At 52.6% G+C, this 16,843-nt stretch overlaps 1 protein-coding gene across 6 annotated transcripts in view; it reads right to left on the bottom strand.

Moving 5' to 3' along the window:
- Positions 1–12,661: 12,661 nt before the first annotated feature.
- GAPVD1 (GTPase activating protein and VPS9 domains 1) overlaps positions 12,662–16,843 on the bottom strand; it is a 29,270-nt gene continuing 25,088 nt past the window's right edge. For all 6 annotated transcript variants that reach the window (XM_014257975.2, XM_014257976.2, XM_088065832.1 and 3 more), the window contains one exon: positions 12,662–16,366. In XM_014257975.2, the coding sequence (XP_014113450.1) occupies positions 16,226–16,366 (141 nt within the window). In that variant the 3' untranslated portion in view covers positions 12,662–16,225. The remainder of the gene's footprint in view (positions 16,367–16,843) is intronic.

Consider the following 16,843-nt stretch of genomic DNA (forward strand, 5'->3'; position numbering starts at 1 on the left):
TCTTGGCCTTGTTCATCCTTAATTTATCAGGGAACACGGGAATGGATTGCTGGGAGCCGCATTTTTGGTTGAATTCACCAGAGGTGTCTTTCTTCCCTCTCTCCAGCTCACTGGAGCTGTGCACACACATCCTGCTATTGTAGAACTGCCCTAGTTCCCCACGGGGCTGGGGGCAGTTCCCTGGGGCACTGCCCACCCTCTGCCAGCCTCCCACCTTGATTTTGTACAGAGAAAACTTCCTGAGCCTTAACACAGCGCGCGGGAGCAGCCCCTGGGCAGAGGGAGGGTCTGGGTCTCACCTGTTGTGTTTGTGTTCTGGGTTTCAGCGGCCTGGCCCTGCACCACTGAGGCCAGGCCTCCCTGTACAGTCTTCCATGATATCCGCAAAACAAGAGAAACGCTATTTTATAGTACTCTATTAATTTTTTTAATATTTTCTATGTGCAAATGCAGCACAGATACAATGGGGAGAGCCCCTTCGATGTAAATGACTCTTTTAACCGACTCTGTGAAATATTTAACATTAAAGTTGCTCTGTGAATGTTCTTTGGCCACCCAGTTTCAATTCTTTTTAACTGAACTGAAAAATTGCCTATTTGGTACCAGAAACTGCAGCAATCTCCTGTTTCCATAGCCATAGTGCTGTTTCCACCCCCTCACGTGTATTTATTATCAGCAGGGATTCAGCATGTGCAGGTTTGCTCTCAGTAGAGCCTAAAAACTCAACTAATAATGTCTCTGCTGCCTGTGACATTTGTGGCACAGTCCCTTGCTCAGACCAGCTGTGTTCACACCCTCTGATCAGTCACCTCCCTGTTCCTGGTGTGGGTGTCCCTGGACCCAGGCAGGGATGGACGGACAGACTGCTGGAGGCTGCTCTAAGGGTTGGGTGAGGAGCAGGGAGCTTTGGAGCCCAAAGTGAGTTTATTTGCTCCAAAAGAGCCACTGACACTTATAAAGCAAATTTGCTTCCAAAGATTAGATTCAGTTTGCTACATGGCACACAGGAAACCTTCCTTAAATCCTGGAAAGATCCAGCATTGCAGGAGCTGAGCATCCCTCTCCCAGAACAGACATTTCTGCTCCTTGGCGCTCCCGAAGGAGTTAAGTCGGCGCTCACGGCTGCAACGTGTGCACAGCTGAGCCGGAGCCATCACGGGCTGGTCTTTCCCCGGTAGCTGTAGATGTAATTGAGTCAGATGGGCATTCAACTGGGTCAGCAAGGCAAGCTGTTCCTCCATCCCTGCTACCGGGCAGAGCACCGACCGTGACTCCGGCCTGCCGCGTGCAGGCAGCTGCTGGAGGCAGCAGAGATTCCCTGAATTTCCTCTGACTCCTGCTGTCAGAGGCGTCCTGTCCATAGGGACAATTCCCCTCCATCTCCTTGGCTTTATCAGAGCATAGGAGAACACCAGAGTGACCTTTGAGCAGGGCACCCTGGCAATGCTGGCACCCGAGGCCAGAGCACTTGATGCTCTCCCTGGGCTCCGCAGGGCTTTGCCATGCGCTCCCAGAGGGACAATTCCAGCCGAGACACCTTCATTTTTGGGTTGGCGGGAGTCTGGTGCATCCCAGGGGTCTTGCAGCTGCCCTTCAGGCGGGACTGAGACCTGGCACCGGGACAAGCAGGCAAAACCCATTGCACAGCCGTGGGTGCAGCCCTGAGATTAATGGGTGGAGTTATTTATGGAGACATGTTTGTAATGGGCCCATGAATTCATGGAAATGCGCTGCTGTGGTGGCGGGTGGGGCTGGGTGCTGCTGCCTGCAGCTGAAATTAATGCCCCTTAAATCACATCCCAGCACAGCCACCCCTGTGCAGCCCTGGGACAAGGACAGGGACGTGTGGGCACAGCGGGCACACAGCCAGCTGGGCCAGCAGGAGTGTGCCCTGGCCAGGTGCTGCTCCCTGGCATTGCTGCCGTGACCATGGGAGATCTCAGATCCAAGCTGGGGCATGGAGAGGGCTGGCCCTGGGCACAGCTCCATGCTGCTGCTCCACTGCATGAAGGGTTAAGCACTGTCATGTTTTATTCTCCCCGCACACCTCTGCTTAAATGCAAAAAGGGAAAAAAAATCTCAACAGGGTGTTGTTCACTCTAAAAACCCTAAGCATGATTTGTGAACTCTCACAGCCTGGGTAATCTCATCAGAGTAATGGGATTATATTTCAAATCACCATGGCCTGTTCATTACACATTTAAACTCCTTTGACAGAGGAAAAGTTAAATAAAATGTGTGCGTCAGCCCTGGTTGACTTTCCCAGTTCTCTTTCTTGATTAGACAAACAGATGCTGAGCTCCAAAATGAAAAAATAATGTGCTCATTTATTCATTTTTCTGACAAGTCACAATAGATTTTTAACTACAAATGAGCCCCCTCCCCAGGTGGGAGTGCAGGGGCTGCATGTGCCGTAGCGGGCTGGGAGCCGGTGGCAGGGGCTGGAATGGGGCACAAGTGGTCATTTCCCTGCTGTGAGCGTGGGGACACTGCCACAACTCCCCTGCCACCACCACCACCACTGCCAGGTGGATTTCTGTGAGGAGCTGGAATTCCGCTCCACCGGCAGAGCCCCGGCACAGCCCCCGCCCCAGCACCGCAGCTCTGGGCGAGCCAGCCCAGGCCCAGGCACCCCCTGAAGCTTCTGGCACCTCCTCTTGGCTCTGCTTACCCAAGCTGGAGCACACCCAGCTGGGGCTGCTGGGGCCACCATGGCCATGGGGACAGTGGTGGTGTGGCCATGGGGACAGCAGTGGTGTGGCTACGCCGAGCACTGTCAGGCACAGGCACATACCTGCTTAGTGCACTGGAGCTCCCAACACCTCTCCTGATGTCGTTGCTCCCAAACTGACCTCGGCACGAGCACCAGGTGTGTGATGGGAGTGCGGGAGGGCTCAGCCCAAGTGTGGAGGGCCTTGCTGCCCCAAATCCTGCAGGGGCCTCACCAGGGTGGGTCAGCCTCCTCCCAGGAGCTGCAGATGAAGGAGCACATGGGCTGAGCGGGCTGGGCTGTGCTCCTGCTGGAGAACAAGGTCTCGTCAGGGAGCACCAGGACTCTATTAGGGAGTTGAAATGCCAGATAATTAGAAATACACCAGCAAACCCCATTATTGTCAGGAGGCTGCAACTGCGTACAGTAATGAAGCAATTATTAATGAGCAACTGCAAGGCTGTCATTAATTTCAGCTTTTCAGGATCACAGACTACGACAAGTTAAATGTTACAGCAGAGCCAGGCTGGGCAGAGCAGGGCTGGTCCCCACCCCAGCTGGGCACAGCAGGAAATTTTGGCACCCGTCATCCTGGGTGGGACTCTCCCTGTGCCCGCAGTGCCATTCCCAGCCCCGTTCTCTCCTCCTTTGCCCCTTTGGGGCACTGACAGGGACGGGGACAGGGATGGGGACAGAGACAGAGACGGCTGGGATTGCCGATGGTGTTCCCGAATGTCTCCTGCACCACAGACCGGGGTTGCCGGCCCATCCTGCGGCAGCACAGGCTCGGTGCCGGTGGCTCCGGGTGTGCTCGGGGCCGGTGCAGCCGGGATCTGCTCCCGCACCAGCGCAGCCCCGCGCCGCAATCTGTCACGGCGGCTGGGGCTCGCCGGCTCTGCAATATGTACCTCATGTCTGGGCTGTCATCGGACATAATTCCTCCCTGCTGGCATATTGCTGATTTGTGCATAAGTGATGCGTGCAATCCACCTGAGCCGGGAGTCAGGGGTGCCTCGATCCGGGGCTGTCAGGGCAGAGTGTTTTAGTGCCTCCTGCGATTAGCTGGAATTGACAGGCCCTGAGAGCCGAGAATTGCACAACAGGGGAATTAACAGCCAGGGCTGGAGTGGAGTGTGGCACTCGTTTAATCTGCAATTTATCAGTTTGCGTGGCTCCTTGTCGCAGGCAGAAGATTACACTCCCAAAACGACGACTCTGTTCTGTCAGAGAAGGAGAGGGCAGAGCAGCCCTCGGGGTCACCGACGTCGTGGGAAGGGCACCCTGGCGTGGGGTGTGGTGGGCACTGCCCCACGGGCTGGGTTCCTTCCCGTGGGGCAGGAGTCAACCCCAGTCCTCACAGGCACGCAGGGATCCGTCCCTGCGGCCGCTGCACCCCTCAGCACATCCATCACCCGCGGGACTCGTGCTCCAGAGGAGGATCCATGGATCCAGTGGTGGCAGCGGGGATAGATCCTCTGCCCCCACTGTGCCACGAGAGCTCCAACTTTGATAATATCATTAGAGGCTGATAATGGTTTCCAGGAACTCTGCAGCCTCTCTTCGAGGTGACAGCCTGTAAAGGCAGCTTACAGATAATGTATTCTGCAAGGGTACAATGATGTGACTCCGAGCACATTAAACTCCTTTAATGTGGGTGACATACACCTTCCTCCTCACATACATTACCCACCCGGGGGCAGCCACGTGGAGCCAGAGCCCCGTGTCCGTGGGCCTTACCCTGCTCCTGCTGCCCTGCTCCACAGCCCTGGTGCTCCACAGTCCCCGGTGTCCCACAGTCCCAGGTATCCCACAGCCCCGGTGTCCCACTCCCCCTGTGTTCCACTCCCCCTGTGTTCCACATCCCCCAGTGTCCCACATCCCCCAGTGTCCCACATCCCCCAGTGTCCCACAGCCCCGTGTCCCACAGCCCCCGATGCTACCAGCGGCTCCTGCCAGCCGTGCTCCCCCTTCCCTGGCACGATGACATCAAACCATGGGATGCAGACGCTCCTGCTGTGTGCAGATGATCTCCTTGGCCTTCCTTGGTGTCCTGCTCTGATACTGAAACCTTTATGCAACCTCACAGAATCAAAGATTATTTATAATGAATTAAATACGTTTTCAGCAGCTTCTTTCCACACTTACTGCCACGCTTCCACTGCCACTTCAACTTAATTAGGGAGAGTTCGCTAAAGAGATGGGAATAAATGCATCTATAGAAATATATCTACGTATAAATGAAGAAAGCCGCCACCACAGGTCAGACCAGTCCTTTCAATTTATTGCCCTGGTACATTCATTTGTAAATAGCTTTGCCTTGCTGGTTTCTAAGTGCAAGGCTAATGTTGGAGTGCTTAAATTAATAGTGACGCACACCTTTCATTATTGCTATTAAATTAGGTGCTGGGCTTTGATGGATTCACTTGTTGCTGAACTAAAAGCCTCGTGGATGTGGGTGTGCGTATCCATTTGGTTTTACGGCAAGTTTAGGTCTTAATGTCACGGCAGGCAGAGCTGAGCGGCTCCTCCTCGGCACACTCCAATTAGCGGGAGGGCAGCGGGGCTCACGGCCCGGGCGGGAGGCAGGTGGAGCGGGGAGCCGCAGGAGGACACCACACACCCACGAGGGGATCCGGGGTGCGTTTCGGGATCAGCATCCCTGTCCCTGAACAGGGCAGAGGGAGCTGGGAATCCCAGCATCACACCACAGGGCCGGGTGGATCCACGCCATGTCTCAGTGGGCACCAGCCCCACAGCACACACACGGCATCCGCCTTCCCGTGACGACAAACGCACAGAAACATGACAATCACCCCCAAAATCCCTGGAGACGGGGGCGTTTGGCACATACCGCCAGCCGGGTCCCCTCTGAGCTGCGCCTGACACTGCCCCGGGCCATGCGGAACCTCACGCTGGGTGTCCCTGAGGGTCCTGTTGCCCCGTGCTGGCCCCAAGGCCCCCATCCTGCCCCCGTCATCACCCCGTTTTCCTCACCCGTGCTGGGACTTTTGCCGGTGCCACCGGGACCCTGCTGTTCTGTCCGGAGACTTGAGGCTCTGAGCAGGGCTGGGGGCTCGGGGCTGGGCTGGGGGCTCTGGGATGTGCTGGGCTCCCTGTGCGGGGCTGGGGGCTCTGCTCGGGGCTGGGGACACTGGGCTGTGCTAGGGGCACTGTTCGGAGATGGGGACTCTGTGCTGGGGGCTCGGGGCTCTGGGCTGTGCCTTTGTTCTGCCGCGCTGTTCCCACTCTTACGGTGCCACCTTGAGGCCCCTCCGGCGCGGCACAGGCTGCGCGACACCGCCACGGCCTGGCCCTGTCCCTTTCTCTGTCCTTGCTCTTGTCCCTACCCCTGTCTCTGTCCCTTTCCCTCTTCCTCTCCCTTTCTGTGTCCCTATCCCTACCCCTGTCGCTGTCCCTGCTCCTTTCTGGAGGGCCAGTGATCCCTCAGCTCCCCGTTCACCTCACTGATCCAGGACATGAGGCTGTCTGACACTGGGGATCTGGTCGAGTTATGAGGTTTTAGCCCAGAGAATCATCCCTATAAGAACATCCCTATAAGGTCAAGTTTCTTATTTCTGGAGGAAGTCCCCAGATTCTCTGTACTGGCTCGGGCAGTGACTGTGGGGTGCACTGGTGGCACCCTGTGCCACACGGCTGACAAGGACCGGCCACTGCAGCCCTGCCCACAGCCAGCGAGGGGCTGCGACCCCCGGCAGGGCTGCCAGACAGGGAGGCACAGCATCATCCAGCCATGGGCTCTCCAAGCAGCTGGCATTGGCAACCAGGTCACCTCTAGCCTGAGGGACCAACATCCCTGTGTCCAGAGCTGGGGCAGAGACATCTGTTCAGTGCAGCTTCCCTACGGACAGCAGAGAAGGGCTGGGATGTAGCTGACCCCCTCAGCTGACCCTCCCAGCAGCCCTGGGGACACAGGTGCAGAGCTGGTGACCGTGACAGGTCACACTGGTCACTTTGTGTCCCTCTGGCATGGGCAGTGCTGGACACACAAACTGCCTTTCTCTTGCTCTTTGGCATTTTAGGGATAATAAATTCCTAACCAGCCCAAATTCCTCCTTGGTGCCCTCTGCAGCAGTGCTCCAAAATTATACATAAACTCCAGTGCTCCAGAATTAATTATAAACTACAAATACTGACCAGCTTCCGTGTCCTCCGCCAGTGCTGACAATCATTAACTGGAATATCAAATTTATAATGTTGGGATGCGGAACCTGGTGAGATGAACTGCTCTGCTTTTTAATCAGCTTTATGGGATGATAGAAAGCATTGATCGACAAAGACAAGACACAGCCCATGTTCCTGTGTCTGTAGCTGTGCAACCTTATTAATTTAGATTTACAAAGGGTTGGTTGAGCTGCTGGGGACCATGCTGGGCAAGTTGCCCTATGCTGGAGGGACCTGTGCAGGATCCCCCCATGGGGGGCAGCTGGAGGGGCTCTCCAGGCAGGGGGCTTGCCAGCAGCCTGACTCACCTGGCTCTGGGCAGGGATCCCCAAAGCTCAGCCATGGTGGCACAGGCACCCAAACTGCACCCGAGCACCATCCAGGGTGATTCTGGTGGGACCCACGGGTCGGTCCCGCTCTGATGAGCGCTGGTGCCATCCCAGCGACCTGGTGCTGGGCAGCGTGTGCCTGCCCGCACGTACTGCCCGAGCCTGGCCCTGCCCTCCCTCTCCCCCCGAAATGCATCTGTGACTGGGGCATCGCCCTCCCACCCAGTAGGGCCCAGTGGCGGCCGGACAGCTGGTAACCATATTGGTGTGCCTTGCGCTGTCATATCGCATTTGCACGCCTGCTCCCGCTCCGCATCCGGGGAGGCTGGGCCGGCATTTTCAGGTCAGAGGCTGCATCCAGCACAGGAGGAAAATTCCCATTTCCCCACCAAGACTTTAACTGTGAAGTGGCCTGGATGTGGCTCCTCTGTCCCGGAGCAGCTCTGCCCTGGCACCCAGCCCTCCCTGGGCACACCCAGCTCCGTTCCAGCCTTGCAGGACACTCCTCCTCTGGCCACACTCACCCCTCCTGTCGTGTCCATCCTGGGGAAAGACTGAGGAGCTGCAATGGCTACAGGTGGTGGCAAGAGGGGCTGTAACCAGAGCCAGGAGCATGGCTGGATGGGAAGTCAGGCTTGTCAAAAATATTTTAAAATCGTTCCTTGAATTTAGAAGTTTACCTTATAAATGTAACTGAGGAGCAGTGGTGTGCTTTGGCTTCTGCTCGGCGTTTGATTTAATAGCACATGACGTTTTGATTAAAAAATTAGCTGTATATAATATCAATAGAGCTCACATTAGAAGGATTAAGAATTGGCTGACTGACAGGTCTCAAAAAGTGGTTGTCAATGGGGAATCATCATCCGATGATGATGTTCAACATGTTCATCCACGATTTGGAGGTAAATATCAAATCAGTGCTGATAGGATTTGGGATGACAAGGATTAGTGGGGAGGTGGGAACGCTGACAAGGGGGAGTTGGAGGGAGCTGATGATGCCCTGCACAAGCAGTGTCCCCATGTCTTCCAAGGGGAGCTGAGCCCTGTGACCACCAGTGCCACTGCAAAGGGTCCTGAGTGAGCCTTGAGCCCTCATGAGACACAACACATTGGAGCCAACGCCTCCCCAGATACCTGGAGCCCTCAGCAGCCCTGGCATCCCCCTCGGCTGCAGGTTGGGTGTCACGTTTTTCAGGGTGGTGGAGTGACCAGGTCTGAGCCTCGTGATGACAGTGCTGCTCCCGGTGTGGGCAGCGTGCTGCAGCTGTTCCTCCTCTGCCGCCCTCGGTAGCCGTGGATTTTTGTGTCAGATCCATGTTAATGCAGGTACTGTGCCTAACCCACATGAATTCCCAATTGTGAGCACTTTCAATTAGCGACTGCAGGCTCTCAGCCCCTGGCTGTGTTCATTAGTGACACTGCCCCGCCGCACTGAGCTGGATGACAAACCTGTCTGAGGGACACACGAGGTTTTAGCTGTGGCACAGCTCCTACGTTATCCAAGGGACAGGGAGGGAGGCGTTCCCGGGTGCCTGCAGTGGAACAGGGATGGGCTCCTACCACCGAGCACGTGGAGCCCACGGGCCGGGGGCACAGCAGCACCCACCTTCCAGCAAGGGTCTGTCACAGGGTCTGTTATGGTGCCTGCTGGTGAAGGAGCCTCCTCTGTCCCAGCTCAGCACATCTACCAGCAGGAGGGGCACCCACAGAGCCCCTGGCTCCACGAGTGCTGAGCAGATGTCCCTGAGCCACCTCTAGAGCCGCCTGGCAGAAGAAGGACACCTCCCATCCTCCACCTTAGGTGGTGTAAGCAAAACCCCGGGGACTTCAGTGCTTCTGCAGGGCATCAGCTCAGGGCAGAGGCCTGGGGTACACGTCCCAGCACAGCCAACAGCACTGCCCAAGCTGAGCCATGGCAGGGATGGGCATCGCAGTGCCCGGGCCCATAGCCCCCAGCTCTGAGCACCTGCGACAGCCAGGAAAGGCATCGTGCTTCTACGGGGTTCAACTGGCCCAATAAAAGATTATCAGCTAAATAAAACAAGAAGTGAGTGATGCCATGATGCCCTGTTGGATTGGAATTGTGTGAGCAAAGTGCTTTTCTCAGGGAGATTTATTTCCTCTGCCGGCTGCAGGCAGCCAGCCCAGAGAAGGGAATGAACCTCTGGGAGCGAGGCCACTGCTCCATCCCGGTCTCAGCACATGGATTTTATCCCATTGTTGAGGGAATCAGAATAAAGGAAATACAAACAGGTATTGCAAAGCATGGGAGCGCAGGCTCCTGTTCACAGCCAGATCCAGAAAGGCAATCCCGTGTCAGTGGGAACAGTTCCTGCCCCGTGCCTGGACATGGCATCGGCTGTGGCAGTGCCCACATGCTCTGGGCAGCCTGCAGGGAGCTGTCCTGACACCCAGCACTGAGGTCACAAAATCTCCGCTGCCCAGTGTGATCCTCCCACCAACAGCGTGGCACGGACAGAGCCTGGCCCTGCTCACCTTCCCTGCTCCATCCACCGCCCCTCCAAGGACCAGGCACCTCTGCCTGCAGGCAGGCACAGGACTGGATGCCCAGGAACCATAAACACTGCAAAGTGCTGGAGTCAGCACGATCGCTGAATTTTGCTTCCAACATCTGCAGCCCAATAAATCTTTGTCTCCTTCCAGTGAACTGTGCTCCCGCTTGGGCTCCGATTTCCATCCCTCAGCACTGTCCCCACAGCAGCACGGGCCCCAGCCTGGGCCACCACCCCTCGGGGCCAAGGGGAGGGCGAGGGACCCTCCCTGGGCAGCCCCGAGCGGCCGCAGCTCCCCGGGCGCGGTGACCACCACTTGCCTTGTGCCAAAAGCCTTCTGCTCACCAGACCTGCACCGGGCTTTTTTTTTTCGTTTGTTTTAATTGTTTTCAAAACAGATTTCATGTGGTCCCAAAATGAGACCATGATTGTAAATTAAAGTGTAATTAGCCTTTACGCTTTTATATTCATTAACTCTTCTCTGTTAATGATGCAGAGGCTGGAGCACAAACCCGGCATTATGAAACCACATCCAGGAAATAAAATAGTGATTTAGATAATGGCCAGAATGTATTGCTGCTTACACATAATTAAACAAATGCTCAATTTACACTTGGAAACATGAATGAATGTTGATTAACCCCAGCCCAACGACTGTGCTGGCTCGGTGGCTCGGCGCGGTTCTGCCGGGCAGGGCGGGCAGTGCCCGCTCCCCTCAGGGCCCCGCCGCCCTCCCGCACCTGCCGGGCCCAGCTGCGGCCCCGCCCGGGCTCCGCGGGCTCTGCGGGCTGCTGCCAAAAGCCACCCCTGGCGCAGGGGTGACACCGCCACACGGCTGCTGGCAGGGCCAGCGCTGTGTGCCCAGGGAGCCGCGGGACAGCTCCGGCCGAGGGTGCCCTGCCGGGGGCAGGCCGCTCCCGCACAGGCTTTGTCTCCCGTCCCCTGCGCCTCCTGCCCTCCAAACGTGCCAGTTACTATGGAGACATCTCCTTCTCTGCGCAGGAGGAGCCTGAGACCCCTCGAGCAGGATAATGCTCAGTTTTTGTGCAGAGCCGGGGAGCCAGGGCTGGGGGCCAGGCCCCTCCGAGCAGCGCAGCCCTGCCCGGCCCCACAGCCAAGGCCGGGGCCCACGGGGGCCGGCAAGAGGTGCCAGTCCCCACGGGCTCCTCTGCCTCAGCAGCTGGGCTTGAGGCACAGGCTGAGTGCAGGGATGGCTGCTGGATCCAGAGCTGGATCCAATGCCAGGCAGGGCTCTGTGCCATTTCCTGGTGAGGATGGCTGTCATGCTGGTCACAGGGAATCCCTGTGCAGGCATCAGGGGAGCAGCAGTTGGGGGACGTCCCCTGGGGAGCTCTGGGGCCCAGCGAGCCATTCCCCACCTCAGTCTGGCTCCAGGCTGCCCAGGGCAGCTGGCAGCATCCCCGCTGCTGCCCTCCTGAGCCTCCCTGCCCCCGCACCGTGTGGTGCCAGTGCTGGTGCGATGTGTCCAGAGCCAGTGTGGTGTGTCCAGAGCTGGTGTGGTGTGTCCAGACCCAGAGTGGTGTGTCCAGACCCAGAGTGTTGTGTCCAGACTCAGAGTGTTGTGTCCAGACCGAGTGTGGTGTGTCCAGACCCAGAGTGTTGTGTCCAGACCCAGTGTGGTGTGTCCAGACCCAGTGTGGTGTGTCCAGAACTCTGCTCCCACAAACCCTGTTCATGGATCGCTGCCTCAACAGGCCATAATGGCTCCATCCATCGGGGTCAATACGGGTGCCTCTGACACATGATAGACAATAATTGCTCTTTCTTAGAGACTTTTTAGTTCATGGATCATTGACCTGATGGGCTGCAGCAGCTCTGAGAGAGGCTGCACAGCCCTGTGCTCAACCACCCTCAGGAGCAGGCGGCTCTGTACAGCCACGGCATGGGCACACAGAACACAGTCCTGCCAAATCCATGCTCCCAGTGCAGGCTGTCAAGGGCCCTGGGGCCACTGGAAGCCCTTCTGGTAGCATGGCCATGGAGGAGAGGCCGTGGCAGGAGGCACAGGAGCCTAGGAGAAAAGACCAGTGCAGCCCAGGATCCCTCGAGCAGCACGGACAGAACCAGGATGCACAGGACCAGGTCACCTCCCAAGCTCTGCAGGCTGGAGATCCCCACTCTGACAGCAACTTCCAGGTATATGATTTAATGAAAGGCACAACAAGAAGTGAAACAATTAGAATTTCTGCCTCATTATCATGGTAATCTTATCAGTCGGATAATGAGGTATTAATGGAGATTTAATGTGCCTCTCATAACAGAATCCCTTGGAGAAAACACATAAGGAAATTGCTGTAAATCCACTTAATGATGGAAAGGTCCCCAAACACCATATTCCAGAGGATGAAAAATGCTGGATGCAAATGAGAGAGAATCAAGGTCAATAACACTGCGGGGACCAGGCTCACAGCACCGTCACCACCGCACCCGCCCTGGCCCCGCCCGCAGGGCTGGGCGGGTACACGGCAGCTGAAGAAATTCTCCTGTCTCATCAGGAAAAAGGAACATTTCCTAAGAAAAAAGATGACAAACATACTCCTTTTGGACTCGACTATTCTCAGTAAGGCATCAAACAGCAGCCAGCAGAGGGACACGCACAGTCCTGCTGCAGACAGAGCTATTTTTCTTTCCTCTCAAGCTACCAGAACAGCTAAGCTGCAGATTCAAAATAGTAACTGAAGAGCTCTGAGTTAAGCAGTCAGTGCAGTGGAGCTTCCTCTCCCCTTTACTGGAGTTTGGTTCTTTTTTGCCAATGTCCCTTCCCCGTGAGGTGGAAGGATGGAGCAGAGCAGCAATGCCCAACACAAAACCACAGAGTTAGTGGGAAGCTGATCACGCTTGCACTGCCATCCCCAGCACAACTGCTGATGGCACTGGAACAAGGCAGAAACGTCAAAGCCAGGCGGTTAAACTGCTCTCCTTTTAATCAGTTTTTACAGAATAATACATTAATAATCACGTTAAGAGACAAGATGGGGTTCCTGTATACAAGATTGTGCAAGCTTGTTAATTTAGATTTATAAAGGCTTTACCAAAGAGGAGAGGCAGTACAAAGCTTTTCAATAGAGGTAAAGCACAATTAAAAGGTACAGAACACACACTACTAACTCAGCAGAGGTTAATTCTCAAGTAGTACAGGCTCAACCACGTTCCCAGCTGCACCCAGACACGAGCATCCTTCCCTCCGTCCCCACTGCCCTCCTGCTGCTCCAGCTCTCCAGGCACACTGACTCACTCGTGCCAACACACAGCTCTGCTGCCAGCAGCTCTGCCCCCTCCTACCCCCTTCCCCCACCCCATTCCCATGGCAGTGAGTTCTCCAATTCTGTGAGAATTTGGCTTAACAGAACAAGAACATTTTCAAGCAATACAAACCAACACTGTGCTCACCAGGCTCACCCACAGGAAACAGCATCATGTTTGTGGCTTTTTTTCCTGAAGTTTATGGCAGTTACATTCAGCATTTGGTAGTAAAAGGTCTTCAAAACAAAAACTTTTAAACTCAAATCCTTGACAGGCCAGACACATTCTGATTCTCCTTAAAGAGGATTTTTAAAAGGTTTAAAGAGAAATCTCACTTAGGAGCACAAAGGAATCTCCTAAAGATGAAAACCCCAGCCCTTTCCTTTCCCTCCTCTACCAAAAAAGGAAACCAACACCTCTGTAGCATTCCCAGGCACAGACATGGCATTGTTTAACGGGGCAGTTCCTCAGAACGTGCCAACAATCTGTGCTGAGACAATGACCAAGCCTGGAGTCCACGACTGTGACCTCTTACCAAGGACCTCTCCCTGCTCCGCTTTGCCCAAAATGTTCCATTCCTCCTCCACTGGCTGAAGTAGTTTAATTCACAGAAAGCACTGAGGTTACAGCAAAAGGCCCGTGGCTGGCACCTTTTGGCAGCAGTTCTGGTACTTTTGGTCCTTTATGCAGTGTCTCTTCACCTTTGCTATTGCACATCAAACCTAACAACATCACCTCCTAGACAAGGAATTTAGCATTTTAAAACAAAACATTACAGGACACCGGGGAAAACAGTAAAACAGACATTACAGGCAGGTTTTTAATTCTTTGGAAAGCCTAATTCTCTAACTACACCTATCAAGACTATATAAAGGACCTTCAGAGTAGGCTGGAAAAAAGAAGCAAAGGACCATCTTGCTACAAAAACTCTCAGCTCACCTGGGGCTCACTGAAACCTACCGGTTTTAGAATAACTAAGTAACATTTTAAAAAAGACTCCAGTTCTTTTAAGTATTTTTCTATGCAGAGAAACCAAGTGATAAAAGCTGTGAAGGAAATGGTTCTTGCCCCTTCCATAAAGGAGAGTGAACCTGAAAGCCCCGATGGTGCTGACCAAACCCCATGAGCCAGGCCAGCACAGAGAGGCAACACAGAGGGTGATCACCACCTCCTGCATCCTTGTGCCTTCTTCAGGGATCCTACAAATACTCTCCTCAACCAACACCCAAACTGCAGAACTTTCACACATCAGTCTTAACATCTCGGATATTCAAGTAATTATTACATATTACAGGACACTTCAATAAAAATGAATTTATATTGCTTTTTGATATGATCTGGCCATATCTTCAAGGGCAAGTTTGTGCTTTGCTGCAGGGCTGTGCTTGCAATATTGAGTTATGTTCAGCACCAAAAACCCATCAAGGCTAAATAACCAGAATATTGCAATGCTACACAGACTGAGACACCAAGTAAGGCAGATCAGAAGAATTCTGTTTTGACTGAGTATTGCTCCTCCACACATTCGAGTCTCTAATAGAGGAGAAAGACTAATAAGAAAAGGAAAAGGTTACCATCCCACATTCTCACCTGTGATTAGTTTGGCAAAACTACTAGATTGAATTATATCTGAGAGCCCTAAAAAGTAAGTTTCCTGATTATGCCTTGACAAGTAGCACAGCCAAATCAAGCACTCAATACTTTACATAAGTTGCTCTAATGCCAATTAATCACATGATTTTTCCAAGTACTAGTTTCTTACAGGTTTTAATCATCAAAATGCACACACACACACAGAATGAACCAATTGTGTTTTGAAAAGAATGTGAGAAAGATTTTGTTTTCTTTACTACTCACAGACTCCAAGTCTTACCACATCCCTATGTCAGAAGTGCAATGAACACTCTGGAAAGAGCAAGAAATAATACTGACATGAAAAAGTTCAATGCTCGCTGTCCTTTTTCACTGTATTGAAGCTGAAAAAGAGCAGCAAGTGGTTATATACAGCCAACACCCACTGGCCATGCCCCAGACCACTTCACTCATGAAAAACCCATGTGGTGTTGTGCATAAAAACCTCTTCAAATTGATAACTGTCAGTTTAAGGGGAAGGTGGGGTGAGAAATCTATAAAACACCCTGAACTGATGTCATGATATGTTTCATAAAGAACAGTGTTATATTATTTTAAAATATTTTTTATGAACAGTAAAACTTGCACTGCTGCATAGCAGACAACACGAAGAACATTTAGTAAAAACATTCACTGAACCCCCTGGCATATGTATTTAATGTCACTAATCAAAATATATATTACAGCCCAAGGTTCTGTTAAGGATCTCTGTTTGGGGTTTGTACAGTATACACAATAGCTCAGAAAAAATATTACAGTAAGGTATTTTATTTCTCCTTTTTATATTAGACTTCTCTATTGTAACTTACAGTCCCTCTCCTCTATATATCCAAACCTCTGTAACACCCTAATGCCCTAGCCAAGAAGTGTTCAGCTAGCTAATAAGCCTTGTTATAAATTCCAGTTTTAGAAATTTCAGTAATCTTAATTACATCTTAATAAATAGTTCAGTTTGCCCTTTTAAATCTTAGCCTTTTGAGGAAGTCCTTGTGTCACCAAAACATGGTACATCACAACCTGTTAGAGGTCAGAGAGGCTTTTGCTTGTTTATTCAAAGGATAGTAAGTCCAAAGATACTTGCAATGCATTAAATATAATTATATAATATTTACACTGTCCTCACAGATTTTAAATTTAGATGAAATATAACCAATAATTGATGTCACCTACTACAAACTTTCAGTGTGGCTGGTGTTTTCTTAATAAAAGGTGTATTCAACTAGAAAGTTTACTATGTGGCTGCCCTGATTCCTCATTTCAGTTTTCTGTTAGAAATTAAATGAAGTGGATTATTCACATAAGAATTCAGGAAGAGGGGTGGTGGAGAAAACATGAAGAATTTTCTGAATGTTTTGAGATTCCAAAATACCTGAAAACTGTGGTCCCTTTTGCAGTGCCAGTATCTAAAGGGGAGAAAAACGCAACCCAGAGAGAAGAGGAAAACCTGTTAAATTAATTAGATTAGTAAAGGTGTGTTTTAAAATGCCTCAATTCTGTACAGTATTTTACAAGGAAAGTCTTTTCTTCAGCTTTTATAGCTGTTGTACATTCTTAGAAACTCCTCTCCTGTCCACAGGCTGCCTGTGCTGTGCGAGCTACTTGCGATCATCGATGGTTTTGATGAATTCCACGGCTGCCGTGAACTGCATCCACCAGTACGACTCCTCTCCCGACAAGCAGTTGGCATAGAAACTGCTGATGTACTGCACAGTGGACAGCAGGCAAGGGGGGTTTGCCTGGGGTGGGAGATGAGAGAGAGATACTCACAGCTTGTTCACAAAGCTCAACATCAACAAACGCCGCAAGATACAGAACAGAAACACAATTCCCTTTGTGCAGTGATCCTCATCCTACAGGGTATGTAACCCACTGCAGGGTAGGGACTGTTTATCCTCACCAGCCCCACTTCACACGCTCACAAAGCATCAGGTTTGATGAAAGGAACATTTTTCCAACAAGGAAAAATGACTATCAGGCCAAGAGAAAGAAGGGGAACACTGGCACAATCTGTGAAGGTCATCAGGACCTCAACACATGTAAAGCCTGTTGTTTCAGCACGTTACGCTTCAGACCATTCTCCACTCATGTCAAAACAAACCAACAACACAACCCAAGTCACTCCTGGTCTGGATCTTGGTCCTGAGGACAGCACGAAGCAGTCAGAAGACAGATGCTGGTGGACATGCCTCAAACAAACTCTACTCCACACACAA

The sequence above is a fragment of the Pseudopodoces humilis genome, chromosome 22, assembly GCF_049639895.1.
Source record: "Pseudopodoces humilis isolate 2021_Gansu_Grassland_sample_001 chromosome 22, ASM4963989v1, whole genome shotgun sequence".
Classification (NCBI taxonomy): domain Eukaryota; kingdom Metazoa; phylum Chordata; class Aves; order Passeriformes; family Paridae; genus Pseudopodoces; species Pseudopodoces humilis.